We start from the raw sequence: 17,714 nt of genomic DNA on the forward strand, positions 1-17,714 counted from the left end.
TATAAAAGATTTTAGCCCTAGTGGAAATGGATTGTGTGCCAAAGTGTGTCAAAGTGTGCCAAAGTGTGCCAATGTGTCAAAGTGTGCCAAAGTGTGCCAATGTGTCAAAGTGTGCCAATGTGTCAAAGTGTGCCAAAGTGTGCCAATGTGTCAAAGTGTGCCAAAGTGTGCCATAGTGTTCCATAATGTTCCAAAGTGTTCAAATTCGGAAATTTATTACACTTTGGCATACCTTGGTATACTTTGGCACACTCTGGCACACTCTGGCACATTTTGACAGACATGGGTTTTTCGGAAATTGAGGACTTAGAAAATTTTTGCAAGAAATCTGGAAAACTTGTATTCCCGACGGATTCCTCTGTTGAGGCATGTTTTTCCAACATTTACGGCGGACAGCAGCTATAAGGCAATTACGGGCAATTGTTAATTAATATTGTAAAAGTACTAAGTATCTAAAGCTGCTTGAAGTACATAAGTTTAAATTTTTGTATTAACTGTAACGAGTACTTGTGGCTCAGTGGTAGACCTTCAGCTTACTAACCCAATGGATGCGGGTTCAAGTCTTACCGACGTTAGATTTTTTTTTTATTAAATTATTTATTGTTACGTTCTATAACTGGGATTTCAAGCTCCACGCGTGCCGTCGATATGGCAATGTTTTGGCGCGCGGACGACGGGATATCTCACTGTACCGAAGTGTGCAAAAGTGTGTGTGCCAAAATGTGCCATAGTGTGCCAAAGTGTAATAAAGTGTGACATGCTGTCATACCGTGCCAAACTGTGCTATACTGTGCCACACTTTGTCAAAAAAGAGATGTTTGTTTCCGAAAAACCCATGTGTGTCAAAGTGTATCAAAGTTTACGAATTTGAACACTTTGGCACACTTTGGCACAGTATGGCACACTTTGGCACACCCAATTATTTCCACCAGGGAGGGATTGTAATAATAATAACATATGAAATGTAAACGTTAATGATACGATTAGACAATAATAACCAACGAGACTTTTCTCGCAATAGCATTATTCCAGCTAAAAAAACAGATTAAACTATTCCTGATAAATGTTGCACTACAGGATGATACATATACTTGAACTTATTATTCAAGTACAGTATTTTATTGAATAGATGTATATTAAATAAAATATATTTTGTTTGATTACTAAAATTTTATCTTAATTATTATTAATTGATTAATACATTTTATATGAACTATATTTATATTTTATTTTTAAAATAAGAATCTAATATATATTTTTTTATGAAATCATATAAAATATTAACAACTGAATTTATAGTTGCTAATTTGTTCTGTATGTTTTTAAATCCTGCAATGCAACACATATCAGACAAGTTTACCCTGTTTTTTTTAGAAGGAATAATGCTTGGGCTATATATTCAATTGATTTTACTTTTTGAATTTTAAATGTTATCTAGTATATAAATATGAATAATTCAATTATTGTATTTAATATGATTTCATAAAGTGTTTCATTAGTCATCTCGTTGTATCGTATCATTAATAAAATGGTTATTTTAAAATCAAAGAATTGTTGTATTCGAATTTAATTATTTATTCACATATTATTTATTTGTAATTCAAACCATAATGGCTTGTGATCACTGTAAATACTTTAAAAAATGTTAACATTTAAAAGAATATTACTAAAGCACAAATCAATTGTCGTATAGTAATCTGTTGTTACAGAGTCTTCTGATATTGTTAATTTTAAACCATGATTTGACACAATATTTATTATATTTTTGTTTCACTGTCATGAATATTCCTAACATTAATATTAATATCTCCTATAAAAATAATACCTGATGTATTTTGTTTTTTAATTTCTTCGAAAATATTTATTAAATTCATTGTAAAATGAAAATATGGATATTTGGGTGATTTATAAACAGTAATTATGCTATACCTATCCTTGTTAATTCCCGTAAATGATACATAACGTTTATTTACAGAAATCGTTCTTTCGTAAAAACATTTTATGGATTCGTAGTTAATTTTTTTGTTAAAATATGTTACATAACCATATGGTTTCCTTATGGATCCTATACAGTTTTGCCTAGAAATAATTACAAAATCATCGATATCTATTACGTCTTTACTTAATGTCCATGTTTCAACAAGTGATATTATATCGCTATTAATGAAATTTCTATCATATCTTATATAATTTATATTTTTATTTAAACTTCTTACATTTTGATAAATATAAGTTATAGTATTTAAATTTCTATGATTTTTTATAAGGTTTAATGAAAGTAATAAATGACTTTCACGATTTGATGCATTTCGTTTTCATCTTTATCAGGGTGTTTTTGTGGTGGTATATATTCTCCTTCTAGAAATAGTCCAGAAGCGCTTGTTACTTGACTAAATGCTATGTATAGCATTCTTTTGTCTTTGATATTATCAATATTTACATATACAGCTTTATACGTGGATCCTTGCGATTTATGTATTATTGTCACTGCTTCTGCTGGTTGTAAAGGAAACTGATTTCTGTTTATTTGTAACGCTGATGATTTTATTATATTAACAGATCGTGAAATTCTATCAATTGGTGTCCAATTCATGGGAATATTTTTACTTGTCATTTTTTCGAAACATTGTGATCTCATTTTCTTTCCTACACGCTCATCATCAAATTCAATATAAACTTGTAATGGTATGTTTATTTTATTTTTGGTTTTCATACAAACGTAATATCCATAATGGATGTTTTTAAATTTTCCAGTTGCTCCATTGGTTAAGCCATCTTCGGTGTCAACATTATTGGTCAAAATATATCTGGCTGTTATTTTCAATAGTAAATTGTTTGATAATCCTTGCATTTTCTGAGCTGGTAACATTTTTGCATTTTCTAATAATTTTGTTTTTGCAGCTGCAGTTCCTTCTTTTATGCAGTTGTCAATACAATCACTGATACATCCGTCTGTGTTTAACGAATTTAAAAATGTATTATTGTAATGATTCACTGCATTATTAGTACTAAATAACATTATACAGTTTTCTGGTATGTTAATATTTTGAATATTATTTATTTGTCGCGATTTAAATAACTCATCGTCTATAGTTCTTGTTGAAGCTGTTGCTAAATTATTTAGTGCTTCAGCAAATAATTTATCATCTCTTTGGCGCATTATTTCTTTCAGAGTATAGATTTTGAACTTTGACCGCAAGTAAGCTCCTTGTACGATTTCTAGAGTTGTGTTTTGTGGTTCGTAAATCCAGCCATCCATAACAGGTTTTAACTGAATGAAGTCTCCACAAACTATAAGTGATACACCGCCGAATAGTTCATTAGATCTAAATATTTGCTGTAATCTTTGGTTCACTTGTGAAAACATTCGTCGACCTGTCATACTTATTTCATCAACGATTAATAATTTAAAATATTTTAATTTTGTAGCAAGCGTATTCGCTGTATCTGCATTTAGATGATTCATTGAAATTTGATTCACTGGTAAGCTGAATGCTGAATGAAGAGTCATTCCTCCAATATTAAACGCTGCTTTTCCAGTAGGTGCACAAAGTAAGACAAATAAAGAATCTGCTTCTTCTTTATACATTTTTATATAAAAACGAAGTAATGTTTGCACGATAACTTTAATTAATCTACTTTTACCAACGCCTGTTCCTCCGCTTATAAAACCAAAGAATTGTTGATTCTTCGTTTTTAATTTGTGTAATAAATTTATATGATATTCGTATTGTTCTTTATTTAAGCTCTTGATTAATTCATCGTATTCCGTGTCTGTCGTGAGTTTCGGAACAATAAATGATTCTGCTTTTTTACTGGGTTCATTCAGAATATCAATTGCTATATCAGTTTCATTTTCAGCTGCTTCAAATATAAGAAATTCTGATGATCTGTTATCATTAGTAATATATTCATTTTCTTCATCTATTTGTATGTTTTCTAAAATGTTATCATAATCTATTTCAATTTCGTACACATAATTTTTCTATTTTCTTGTATTAAATCTATATTATCATTATACAAAATTTTAGCATTAATTATATCGGGTTCAATTTCTCGCCATGGTTTATACAACATTAACTGTTCTCGATAGTAATTTGGTTCATCTTGATGTATATTATATTTTCTGTATCTAATGATTTTTGTTTTTGATCGCTTTTTTATAAATCCGGAATTGTCTAATAATGGTAATCTTTTTGTCAGATATGTTTCTTCATTATTTTCATGACCTGGATCATCTTCATTATTAAAGTCGTTGTTGTTGTCTTCAATTCGATTTTGTTTACTTTTAAAGTAATCATATTCAGCTGCGAAATCAGCCAAACAAATATTTTCTAAGGCTAAAGGCCGTTGTTGATAGTCTTCTAATAATGCTGGTACAATTATATCTGTAGAATCTGGATCAAATTGATACAATTCGTATTTTTGTTTTATGACTTTTGTACGTTCTTCTACGGGAGATGTATTTACGTAAATTGAATTTCTTGTACAATTTGATAATGTCATGGACAATAAATGATATATCACTTCTTGTGCTGAAATTTCACTTTTATTTATAAAACAATTAGCTATTGTACGTAATTACAGCTTAGTTGTCACACCTCCTTTTGTAATTAAATCGGCGCATTGTTTTAGTGTGCTTGCCATACCTCGCTGGGATTTATTAATGTAGTTGGCAACGTAAGATACACAACCATATGGAGTTAATATGCTTTGTAAATCCATATTTGCCTGAAGTAATTTTAATATTGTAGGGTTATAAGCATTAGTACTTATGTCACAAACATTTTGTTTAAGTATAAGTATTGGTTGTTTTATGTTATATTGTATAGTTTTCGAGTATTCCTCTTCTGATATAGACAAATTGTTTAAAAATTCGTCAAATGTCATGTTATCGAATTGCGTAATATTTTTACCTAGACCATCTAAGTATTTTCTGATATTTACATATTGTTCTTGTAATTGTTTTTTATTATTATTATTTTGAGAATTTTCAAGTGGTTCTAGGATGGTAGTTTTTCTCATTGGATATCCAGGCATGTTATATCGGCATATTGGTATACCATTAACAGTTTTTTTACAATTTTTTGCATGTTTATGACCTTGATATTTTATAAAATCTTTAACTAGTTAATTTTTAGAATCACATGTAATATATTGATCAATAAATTTTTCAACTAAAGATTTTGATAATGTATTATTTGGTTCGTATTTTGGTGCGTTTTTAACCAAATCATGGCATGAACATGAGGACTTCCTCGATGTTGAAATTCGATTCTGTGATACATGTCTGCAATTGGATAATTTTTAAACGGTCCAGATTCTGCTTTTAAAACTTTTAATAGACATCTTATTTTATGATCAAAATATCTAGCACATGTAACTGGATCTGATTGAATTAGTTTAGTTCTTTCTTGTCAAGTCAATTTTTCGGCATCTTCATTTGTTATATTTTTATTCTCTAAAATTTTTACAAGTATGCGAAAGAGATCTAACCATTGCGTTTCTGCAGCTGATAGTGTTAAAAATAAATCTGGCCTTCCACGCTGCCTAATCATTGCCATCAAAACTTTTTTTTATGTTCCCAAAAGGAAGGACTGGATCTATCGCATTTTAGGATTCTAAAGCAATCATCATCTTGTATTAATTTGTCTAGTAAATTATTATTAATAATATTACGTGCTGTAACATTATTAGTTTTTCTTTTCATTCTTAAATTAATTTGAATGTGTGAAAATAATCTTTCTAATCGAACTCTACTATGGTGTATAAATATAAGTGGTATATTTTTTGTGCATCGTCGATCGTACATATGAATTTCAGTTTTAGCAATATCTGCCAATGTTATTCTTGAAGGAGTTGTTTTTTTATATGATCTGATCTTTTCTTCATAAATTCTTGGGAAGGCTATAAAGACATAAAATCTTCATCATGGATGATTGAAATTGGCATTTTATTCTAACCAGGGGCTAATTTAATTCCAACATTATTTATATGTTCATCCTCAAGTGCTGTTTCTACATTGCCCGGATTTAGGGGTTCTTCTTCAATTTCTTCCCAATATCAACTTCTTCAATATTATCATTTAAGTTAGTTATTTCATTCGTTACATTTTGTTTTTGGTTTATATATACGTTTATATTTATTTGCCAATTTTCGTCTAGAGTGATTTTATGTTTGGTGTAAACATCGATTTTCAAAAGGTAATTCATAGCTTCTAAAATTTTAGATGGTCTTATGACTTGATAATCATAGTGATGTTTATCTGTTATTCTTCTACATAGTTTTATGTGTATTAATTGAATATTATCTGGATTTCGTGGTAATTTAGATATAAACGAATTTACAACAACAGGAACATTGACGCAATAAGGCCGTATTGTTTATCTACTCCTAAGGTTCGAATTTGTAGAAATGGAAGTCGAGGTGAGATAAATCGTTCTTCCATTGTAGTTAAATCTAATAAAGTATCATCAATTTTGTCAAATTCAAAACCATTTACTAACGCTAGTTTTGGTATCATATTTTTTTTTATGTATCTTTTACAAGTTAAACATACAAGTATTTTGTTTTGTTCTGTTCTTATTTTACAAATCTCAGAGATATTAACTTTATCAGTACATATGTTTTCATCGTCTAGCTTTAATTTAGTTACAGATCTTTTAAAAAAAAGTCCACCACAACTTGAACATATGTGCGTTGGTCCTTCAGCTATGGATTTATAAAAATCATCAATTATTTTATTATTATTGATTGATATATATTCAGTATTGATTATTTCTTCTTGGGTTTCCAAGGAATTTATATTCTTTGTTTGATTTGTATATTTTTTATTTTTTCTTATTTTATCATGATCTTTTTCTTTGGTTCAAAATCAATATCTTTTCTTAATTCTTTTTTTCTTATTACATCCTTTGAACGTTCGATATTTCTAAATTTGTTGTCAAGACGTAATAATCTCATTCTATTTTTATTTTTTAATCTTTTTAGTTTCAATTTAATATCTAAGGAATTTTTACGAAGTTCTATAGGTGATAAGGAGATTGAGCAATTTTTAATTTTTATTAAATTTTCTGTCGTGTTGCAATTTTGATTAGTTTAAATGTTATATACAATTTTTCCATCTTTAATTATTTTTTTTATATTGAAATTTGTTTGTATGTTTGTTATAATTTTAGGTTGTACTAAATATTGTTTTGAATTAAGAGATTCTGGCATGTTTTCAATTGTATTTGGATTTGATGACATTTTATCGACATTATCTATTAAATTTGTTTGCTCATTCAAAATTGAATTTAGGCTCAAAATTTCATGATGTGATTTATTAGTTTTGTTATTTATAATATAGTTTTGTTCTTCTAAATCAGTAGATATTAAATATTCTTTGTTAATACTTTTTGTGTGGTCATGTTTTTGTTCTGTTATTGATGTTACGTTTCGTTTAATTGTTTTGTTTTGATAATACTACAGAACATGGATTTAAAGTATGTCGACTATTTATTTCATCATTTTGTTGTTTTTTATTTAGAAATATTGTTTTTATATTAACGTCTTTTTCAATTTTAGGCAATACTATAAAACAAGGCTTTAAAGTTTCGGAAACATTCTTAATTTTTGAAGTGTTCTGAGTTTTGCTATCCCTGCTAAAAAAAGTCTATAGAAGTACATTGAAATCGATAAGACATCTTATTGAATTGAATGGTCTTGGAAGTCTTAATCGCCATTCTCGTATTAAAACTAGATTAAATTGGATAGGGTCAATAGAAGTCGATTCAATTCTATATGAAAAACAATAATTGAAATAAATAGATAGAAAACAGCAATTAAAAGCCATTGATTTCTCTATAGATTTTAATCGATTCCCATTGACCCAATCTAATTTAATCGAGTTTTATTGCAAAAATCGTGATTAAGACTTACCATTCAATTTGATAAGAGGTCTTATCGATTTTTATAGACTATTTTTAGCAGGGATTTAGTAAATTGTTATGTTTTGAATGAGTATTTTTATTCGAAAGTATTTCTTAGTAAAAAATTTCTTATTCATCGTATTTGCAGAAACGTTATCATTTATTTTAGTTAACAATACGCAAGGTTCTAATTTATTTTTCATATTAACATCATTAAAATTATTCCACGTGAATGTTTTTTCATTTATTTTTAAGTTATCAATATCATTTGTTATCTGTAATATATCATTTTGCGTATCTTTTTTCTGAGTTCTAAATTTTTTGTCATAACATTTATCTAGTTGTGGTTTTTAAGCTGTTGAAATTCACTTTTTTTTAATTTTGTATCTATACAACTCATGTCATCTGTTATACTTATTAAATCAATAGTTGTTATATGGTTGGTTGTTATAAGAGAATTGTTATTTTTTTCAAGTCTATGATTGTTTTCAATAAGTCCTTTTTTATTAAAGCAGTTATTTGTATCATTTTTTGTAAGATTTATTTCTTTAATTTTTGCTTGTTCATTTTCATCATTTAATGATTTAACAAGGATATTTTTTTGCATTTTATATTCAATTCATTTGTAGATATTAATTGTGATTTTTCTATCATTTGTTCAAGTTTTGTATGCTGAATAATAGGTACATTATTTATTATACAATCGAAGTGTCCTGCAGTTCTATCTCCTGAAAATAGTAATTGTACAGTATCTATGTCACTGTTTTTATTGTTATGGATTCTAAATATTAAATTTATTTGGTCATTTTCAAGTTCATATAAAAACACAGTTCTGTTGTAAATTCTCACAAACGTTCATATTTCAAAATCTGTTCCTATTGTACCAAATCTACTCATTCTCTGACGATAATCATATTTATTTTTGTATCTATAAAAAATATCGGTTGCTGACAGAGTATATTGTACTTCTTCCCAATTGTTAAATACATAATCGACAATTGTATTTCTAATTTGTTCATGTTGGTCCTGAGTATTAAATAATGCAAATGAAAAACTTCTAAATAAGCAGTTACCATCTGGAATTATTTTTTTTTCCATTTTGGTCTTTGGCTATTGTTAATATTAACAATAATTGGATTATAAGAGTTCATATTGATTATTTAATATTTTTTCAACTCTATCAAAAAATGTGTGATTGAAAAATTAATTATATGAATTTATATATATATATATATATATATATAAATTAATATATATATATATATATATATTGAATATTTAATCTGTTCGTTTTTATTAAAATAATATAAATATTTTGTAGCTCTACAGTTGTATAAGATAACAAAATTAAAATGTGATATAACTAGAAATAATAAGGTTACTTTAGAATTTTATGATGAGAATACTAATAAGAGTAACTACTTTCTTATTTTTGTAATCAGATTAAAGTATTTTATCAAAATTTGGTATTATTCGACATTAATTTGATTTTATAAAAGAGAATAGTGATTTTTTAATTTAAATTATATTGTACATACATATACATAACTTATGAATAAAAAAAAACAAATAATAATTTTAAAAAGGCATATAAAAAAGAAAAAATTATATTTTAAATGGTTAGTAGCAAATTGCAACAGAAGCATTGCAATTATCAGAACATATGTACAATATATGTAGAATATTAACATTCACAAAGAGTGTACAATCTGTATGTGTATGTTTATTTTAAAGCAACAATTATTTACTATTCTAGAATTTGCGCAATGCTCAATCGGTAATACAAGCGGGCGTAAAAGTAACAAAAAAGAATGCTAAAAGTAATGGAACAAGCACAAAGTAACTTTATTAGTAACTTTTATAATTTCAATTATATGTAATGATAGGCATACGATGGAGCCTTTAAAAAAAACGTCGGGATCAATTTCGAATTGAAATTTTTCTTCCATTATCAAGGATGTATTCTTAATTTCATTAAGACAAATTAATCATTCAAACAAATCAATGAAAATGAATAAAAAATAATTGTCTAACATTTATTATCCATTAAACCCGGTTAATACAATTTAAATCTATAATAAAAGCAACAAATTGAAAAAAGACTAGCAATTACTTATGAAAACCAATACATGATTATTATAAATAAAAATCATTAAGAATGATGCACTATTAATTTTTTTTAACATTCAACATCTTTTAAAACATTTTCTTTGAAATAATTGAATCCTAGTTATTATTATTCAACAAAAGTAATTTAAATTTAATAATTGTTAATAGAACTTATTATGAGTATCTGTATATACCTATAAAAACTGATACAAACATTATTTATTAAATAAAAATGTTACATTTTTATATTTTCGATTGAAAATATTGACTCGAAAGAAATATATTGATTAAACTTACATTTTTAGCAATGAAAATTGACTACGTTATTGATAACCGGTTGTTTATAGTCATACGATTAATGTATGGGATTTTATCAGTTTTTGCTAGTTTATTTCTCTTAGTTGATTTTACTAGATATTATTATACTAAGTGTTAAACAAATTATCATAAGAAAATAAATTAAAATTAACTGTAGACAAGTATATTGGTATTATTTACACAATTGAGAAGCACTCGTATAAACCTGTGAGTACTAATGAAAAGTAATTTTGAAAATAATACATATTAACCGCAGCTAGTACGTTCGCCGATTCTCGGAAAGAGTATCCATGAAATACAGTTTCAAAACATTGGACTTCTACCAACTACGGAGAGACAAACAAAACATGACCGAACAAGCGAACGAATGTCCGCATACGCTTAGTTACTTGATTCCGAGAACAGTATTATACAAAAACACTAACACTGAAAAAAAAACGTATTTACCGTGCAATTTTGAAAGAAATATGCCCGCGCGCGAATCAGTACAATAATATAAATATAATTGTTTACGGTATATATAAAATAGTTATTAACTTCAGACACGTGTAAGTAAAACTCTTAGATCATTTGAATAAACCTACTCGCGCACATAAAAATGAAAGATAATTGCATAAAAGTATAGATAAATAGATAGCAATGACAATATTACTCACCTTATACGTCGCACTTATTTCGTTAGTAGAACAGCACCGCGAAAGCAACAGAAATCGTAAAGAGAATGAGATGATGATCCACGTGCAGTATCCAAAATTCAATATATTCTTCCAGCTCTGCATAGAAAGTGACACTACGCGAATATCGGGCCAGCCGCACCTATAGGCGTACGTTGTACGGGCTACGTTGTAAGTACTTAGTTATCTTAAGAAAACAGCACCATAAAAACAATATTACAATTCGTAAGAGAATGAGGTAATACGCGTGACGTCTCTCCAGCTCCGCAGGCAGAGCGATACTGAGTTAAGGAGGTTCACCACCTCTCTCCGAATGGCGTCCCCCTCTCCGCAGCGCAAAGAGTTTAGAACGCGCCTCTTGACTCTGCCTGCCGCACGCACACATGATCGTTAGGCGCGCCGCGACGGTGAGCGAGAGACTCACACGTACACGCCAGCGGCACTAGTGTGCGTGCGCGCGCGGCTGACGACAGCCTACTTTAGGTTACAATAAATCGGGAACTAGACGTCAGATAATTGTTCACGAGGTCTCAAAAGATTCGTAATGTCGTCCTTAACCTTACTTTAGTTTTTTAACAAAACCGTAAGAAGCGTTTAGCTGCTATCAACAAAAATGTATGTTTCGCGCGGGCCCAGAGGGATCGCGTGTTAAACGCCCGAACTTTGAGGCCTCATCTCAGCTTCTAGACGTCAGATCGATCTGAAATTTTAGGTGTGTATGGACAAAACCATTACGAACAAGTGTACAAAGTTTCATTAATTTCCTAAGAAAATGATTCGGACAAAAACAAATATAAACCACTATTTCGAACAGAACGTTTTTACACACAAAATCCTATACATTTTTCACTATAATAAGTTGCCATGAGTATTTGCACCAGAAAATACTTGTAGTAAACTTCTTTCTTTTAATTATAATACAGAAACAATATTAAAAAAAAAACATTTTATCGTCACTTTCTCATAACATCCTAGGAACATTTAATGGGAAGGTCTTGTATTTTCTAGAATAGTCGCTACTTGAATCTGCTTACGCTTAATAATATAATATTAATAAGCGAAATTCAATAAAATACTATTTTAAAAATTTACTATGAAACTCTCATTGTTAATCAACTTGAAAAAAATAATGATTGCTTACAAAATCGATTATATTTAAAATTACCGTTATTGCTTGGATAATTAAATAATCCAATTCCTTATAAATGACGATGAAAAAAATAAGCTTATAAAAGCAACCTAATATTATATATGATTTTCATAACTGAAACCAATAAAAAATTTTATAATAAAACTACTTTTAAAGTTTATTAGTAAAATACTATACGATCTGTAGAAAAATACCTTCATTCGTAAATTACGATAGCATCCAATACAATTTACTTTAAATTTTAATTGGATTTTATTGGGTACTTTCAACTGGGAGGCCCTCTCACAGACCTACGATCTCGGCCGACGGCGTCCCTCCCTCCCTGCGGGCCCCTGCGGGCTCAGGTAGGTTAGAACGCTGCCGAAAGCATCGCTTCGCCCGCCGCCATCTGCAACGGGAAAGCGTCGCTTGGCCTCTGGACTCGGGAAGCGCGGAAATGCCTTCCCACAAAACTTAGAATTTTACATAATAATAACGCATACAAATATTTTTAACTATAGTTATAATTTATAAGTAAATATAAAAAAATGATCACTTTATTGAAAGTATAAAACACTATATTTAAATATTATTATGTATTATTGTGAAAATCTTTATACACTTATAAGTAATTGTTCATGAATAATGACGTGTATAAATATGTCATACGTAAATAATTATTATTCATATATTAGATACGTAAGAATAATGTTGTATGTATATGCAAGGGTTCACCAGCTTAATATATATAACGAATATTTAGTTATTATATATGTTGTCGTTGGCGTAAATGGTATCGACTACTGTCATTAACTTGGTCGATAATCGGAAGTTGTCTTTATACATATATACATACATTATATGGTTGAGGATTTTTAGTCTCTTTATTCAGAGTTGTACTGAATGAATTATACACACTTCGACAGACTCTGAGTAAATAGACTCTAGAAAAACCCTCAAAAGATAGGAAGTGTACTTTCGTCTTTTGATGATCGATTCTTAAAAGTCGATATAATCCTTAAAATACTGGATAGGTGCCGAAATAAATCCTCACAAGAATAGTTACGTGTATATATATATATATATATATATATATATATATATATACACACACACACGCGCGTATGTGTCGTGTGACTATCTTTTAAAGTTTTTTACTTTGTCCATTATTGGTTGCTGAGAGGGCGCTAGTCGCTTAACATGGTGAATACGAAACGTACGTATGTGCTCTTATTCTTATATGTTCAGTAGCGCTCCTGGCGGTGTGAGTGGATAATTCTTATATTTGATATTGCTCTGAAGTTAGTATTAATTCCAGATTCGACTCGAGATTGTAGTGCTTATAGAAAGTGGAAAGTCTATATACATTGTGTATTTTGTGTATGTATTGTTTGCTGCTCATACCACACAGCGCATTAGTGGAAAGGGATTGGAATAATAATAATATTATATAATTATTATGGCTGATGGTAAGTATTTATAAGAATTATATTGCATAATAATTATATGTATGTACCTATATACTTTTTTTAAATATGATTTAATGTTGAAATTTTTCAGAACGTAATAACGGTGATGATTATCAGCCCCAGCCGCAGCCACCACCTCAGCCCCAGCCTCAGCCACCGCCTCAGCCCCAGCCTCAGCCACCACCTCAGCCCCAGCTCAGCCACTATCTCAGCCCCAGCCGCAGCCACCACCTCAGCCCCAGCCTCGGGATGTGGTAAATTTTATTTTTAATGTATTTATTGAGAGTCATTTGGTATTTTAGTTAATTCAAGGAACCTGAGAATTTTTTTCAAGTATATCGTGATAAAAATTTTAATTGTGAGTTAAAAAAATATGTTTATTATAGAAATGTGGCGTACATGTTTCCCGCATCTGCGGGGCCTGGTAGAGAGCGTTCACAATGCTCTCGAGCTTTCGCCAAGCGGTCCCTCGCTTTATTGCTTCACCTCAATAAAGCGATCCGCCGCGCGCGCGCTCGCTAATCCCCCAGACGAGGCAGTCCCCGGATTTTCGGCAGCGGAGCGGTCTGTCGCCTATTGCACTTAAAGCAATAAAACGATCGGCCGCGCGCGCTCGATAATCTTCGGAATTCTTAAAAAAACACGCGCGCCACTCATCCGCTAAAGTGCCCAAGTTATCCCTTCCCTTCGGGCCTCATGAGCGAGACCAACGTCTTCCCTGCGAGGTCTGAAAGGTGGCTTCGCTGGGGGCACTCGTCACTCTCGCTCGAATCAGAGACTCGCACAGACCTAGGCCCTCCTGCCTACCCTACTTTATTATTTTTGTAATCAGATTTACATATTTTATCAAAGTTTGGTAATATTCGACATTAATTTGATTTAATTATAAAAGAGAATAGCGATTTTTTGCCTTATAACTATGGCAATTGGTGTATTTTTGAAGTATAAATAATTATTGAATTATTAATTTTTATTGATAAGAATGTTACTGTTTTTTTAAAAGAATTAAAATATTATTATCAAAAGTCAATTAATATTCATAGGATTAGTGGAGTAGAAAAATTTATAATCAGAGAATATGCATGAATTTGAATTACTTTAATAGGTGTATTAAACTGTCTTAAAGTGTGCAGCACAATAAAGTGTAAAAAATTATTTTATCTCTTAAAAAGTAATGTTGATAACTTAAGTTAGAATGAAGGTGATGATCAATTGTTATTATTTTATCTGCGTTATATTAAAGTTAGATGGTTGAATTTTTACATAGATATTTGTAAAATTAGTCAAATATAAGTTACCGTAACAGTTTTTACTTAATTGTCTTGGTTGGAATATTCAGATCGAGGCCTATGATAAATTTTGGATTTGTCGTGTTAAATTTCTTGTTAGCATTTTTTTAGAGGATCTACTATTTCTAGCTAATTGTATTTCTAAATTCTAGTGTATTTTTATATGCAGAAAGTTATAATAACTTTGTCTCTTTTCTTAATGCATTAATAAGTATTTTCACTTTTAATAGTTACAAGAAGTTTTGAACATGATACTTGCTTTTCAAATTTTGTTGTTGCTTTTATTCGAAAACTCATATACATAAATATACATAAAATAGATAGTGAAATGAAATTTAAAGTTAAATTGATCTCAGATGACATATTTTAAATTTTTATTTGGACAATCATGTGAATATTATGGTTTATTGCGAAATGTGAAAATCGTACAGTATTTCTAGTATAGAAAAAAATGTATATAAAAATACAAAAGTGTATAGAATTGTACGTAAGTGTGTATTTTTGTACAGGTATTCAAAGTGTATTATTTGAGATAAATTCAATTGCAATTTTTAAAAGTGAAGATTTTCATTATTGCATTGAGAAAAGAGACAAAGTTATTGTATATCCTTCTGAATGTAAAAATACACTGGAAACCAAAAATATAATTGGTAAGAGTTAGTAGATTTTTTGTAATAATTTTTATGAGAAATTTGACTCGGCTGTTAGCAAATATTTTATAGGTCTTGAGCTGAAAATTTTAACAGGTACTGTAATTTAATTCTAAACATTTGAAAAAATATTTGTGCAAAAAACCAGATATGTAGCTGCAATATAACACAAATGGCAAAGGTTAATGGATTTGGATATTGGCTATTAAAATTATATGGCTTTTATTTATATTTACTTAAGCTACTATCATAACTTTGTAAGATGTAAAATAATGTTAAGTATGATTTATTTCAAAAATAATCAACAATACAAGCCTTCATTAATAAATCATTTTCTTCTTATATTGAATAAGTGTTATTATACTATATGATATTAACCTCAAAAGGTTAAGTATACATGCAAAGCGCTTTATATGTATATAAGCGAAACTTGTTAGTTTGTATAAGTAGTTTTCATCATAGAAAATATGCCAGCCAGATTGCTTAAAATTTTACTAGGAATATATCAAGACAATAAAAAGTTATCTTGTCAAAAATATTCATATGCACGAATAATATTGTAAGACTTTATGTAATATTTCACATAAAATTTTACATATTGATCTTTACGTACAATTTTATTTAAAATTTTACGTAAAGTTTTACAATTTAATTGATTTATGTAAAATTGTACACGTAAAAGTTCTAAATTATTACATAAAATTTGTTGTAAAATTCGGTGTAAATATTTTTAACAAAGTATTATTATTAAAAAATGTTGTAATATACCAGAGAGATAGTTAAATGTAGAATTTCATAAAAATTATGCACTAAGTTTTTTTTTTATGAAATTATACAATTTAAATAGAAATCTAAATTAAATAGATAAGTTTTATGTACAAAGTTATTTGGAATAATAATAAAGACATATTAAATATTTAAATTATAATTTATGTTTTAGAACCAAGTTTTAAGCAACGTTTTCGAGGAGTTGCAAAGATTGCAGGACAATCTTCGCCAACAAGGAGCAAACGTGAATTGCAGCAAAATAATCGAGGTGAATTTTTGAATTATTATTTTGTATTAATTAAACTTTAGTATTTCAAATAAAGAATTGAAAATAATAAAAATTTATTAAAAATGATTGCAGGTAATAATAGAGGAAACAATAATCGAGGAGGAGGAAATGGCAGAGGAAAAGGCAGAGGCAGAGGAAGAGGCAAGGGAAGAGGAGGAATTTTTATATATCACTATTACAATAAACAACAATAATTATATAACTTGTAACTTATAACTATCCACGCGGGGAAGCCTGACACCCCGTATGTGGCGCGTGCCCCGGTTGGTGGATGGGGGAGTGCTCGCCGAGGCACACACCTCGGAGGGTAGAGCAGAAATAAAATATGTTCCGTGGACCAAATCAGGCCGTCGCGTTTGCCGTGCGGTGCGACCCGTGGGCTGCCAAAGGGAGATCCTGGATGGAGAGGCGATCTAACGCCTCTCGGTCTCCTCAAGACCTACGGTTGCGTACCGAAATGACCCGAACCATCTTTGACTCCTGCTGACAGCACGACGGGAGGCCGGTTACCTAACTAGTTTCGGTCAACCGGCTCGAGCGAGTACGTGTTATTGTGTGACATCCGCCGGAAACTATCCAGAGAGCCGAGCACCTGTGTTCGGGGTGGGAGGCTCGAGAGAGTGGAGGTGGGCTAAGGCGATAGCGCGTGCTATACCCTGACATGATGTACCCAGTCTGGCACCGCCTACAGTCATGTGTTGGGGCCATGTCAGCTGCCCCCATAGAGGGGGGGGGGGGGATCCAGGAGGTCCACAAACGAACTCGGGGAAAATCCACAGTCCACAAATCAAGCAGCAGTACCAGTATAGGCAGCGCCTTGAGTACTGCAGCATACCGGTATGACAAGAACGCAGCGGTAGGAGAAGAGAGCCAGACCATAAGGGATTGGCTACAAGCCCACGCCAGCCTGCGAGACAACCTACGGGAGGTCCGTGAAACGGCCAGGGAAATTACCAAAACCCTGGAAAAACAAAAGAGCGTGAATATCAAGATCAAAGAAGGCTTACCCTTAATAGGATCCATGATGATCGAAGCTTTCACGCTTCTTGACCAGATGGAAGATGTCGCGAAGAGGCAGTCTCCCAAACATTCTAGTGAGGACAAAGCAA

General features: G+C 30.3%; 1 protein-coding gene across 1 annotated transcript; it reads left to right on the forward strand.

Annotated features, from left to right (window-relative positions):
* Nucleotides 1-13,706: 13,706 nt before the first annotated feature.
* Nucleotides 13,707-16,825, forward strand: LOC116417759 (bromodomain and WD repeat-containing protein 3-like). Its single transcript, XM_031932671.2, has 3 exons — nt 13,707-13,863; nt 16,489-16,584; nt 16,678-16,825. The coding sequence occupies exons 1-3, from the start codon at nt 13,716-13,718 to the stop codon at nt 16,797-16,799; spliced, it is 366 nt and encodes a 121-aa protein (XP_031788531.1). The 5' UTR covers nt 13,707-13,715; the 3' UTR covers nt 16,800-16,825.
* The last annotated feature ends 889 nt before the right edge of the window (nt 16,826-17,714 follow it).

Source organism: Nasonia vitripennis (genome assembly GCF_009193385.2).
Source record: "Nasonia vitripennis strain AsymCx chromosome 1 unlocalized genomic scaffold, Nvit_psr_1.1 chr1_random0007, whole genome shotgun sequence".
NCBI lineage: Eukaryota > Metazoa > Arthropoda > Insecta > Hymenoptera > Pteromalidae > Nasonia > Nasonia vitripennis.

Bases quoted from the DNA above. Each gene is read 5' to 3' on its own strand.
- LOC116417759 (XM_031932671.2), top strand. From the start codon at position 13,716: ATGATTATCAGCCCCAGCCGCAGCCACCACCTCAGCCCCAGCCTCAGC. The intron at 13,864-16,488 runs GTAAATTTTATT...TTTATGTTTTAG, and splicing joins AGCCCCAGCCTCGGGATGTG to AACCAAGTTTTAAGCAACGT. The intron at 16,585-16,677 runs GTGAATTTTTGA...AAATGATTGCAG, and splicing joins ATTGCAGCAAAATAATCGAG to GTAATAATAGAGGAAACAAT.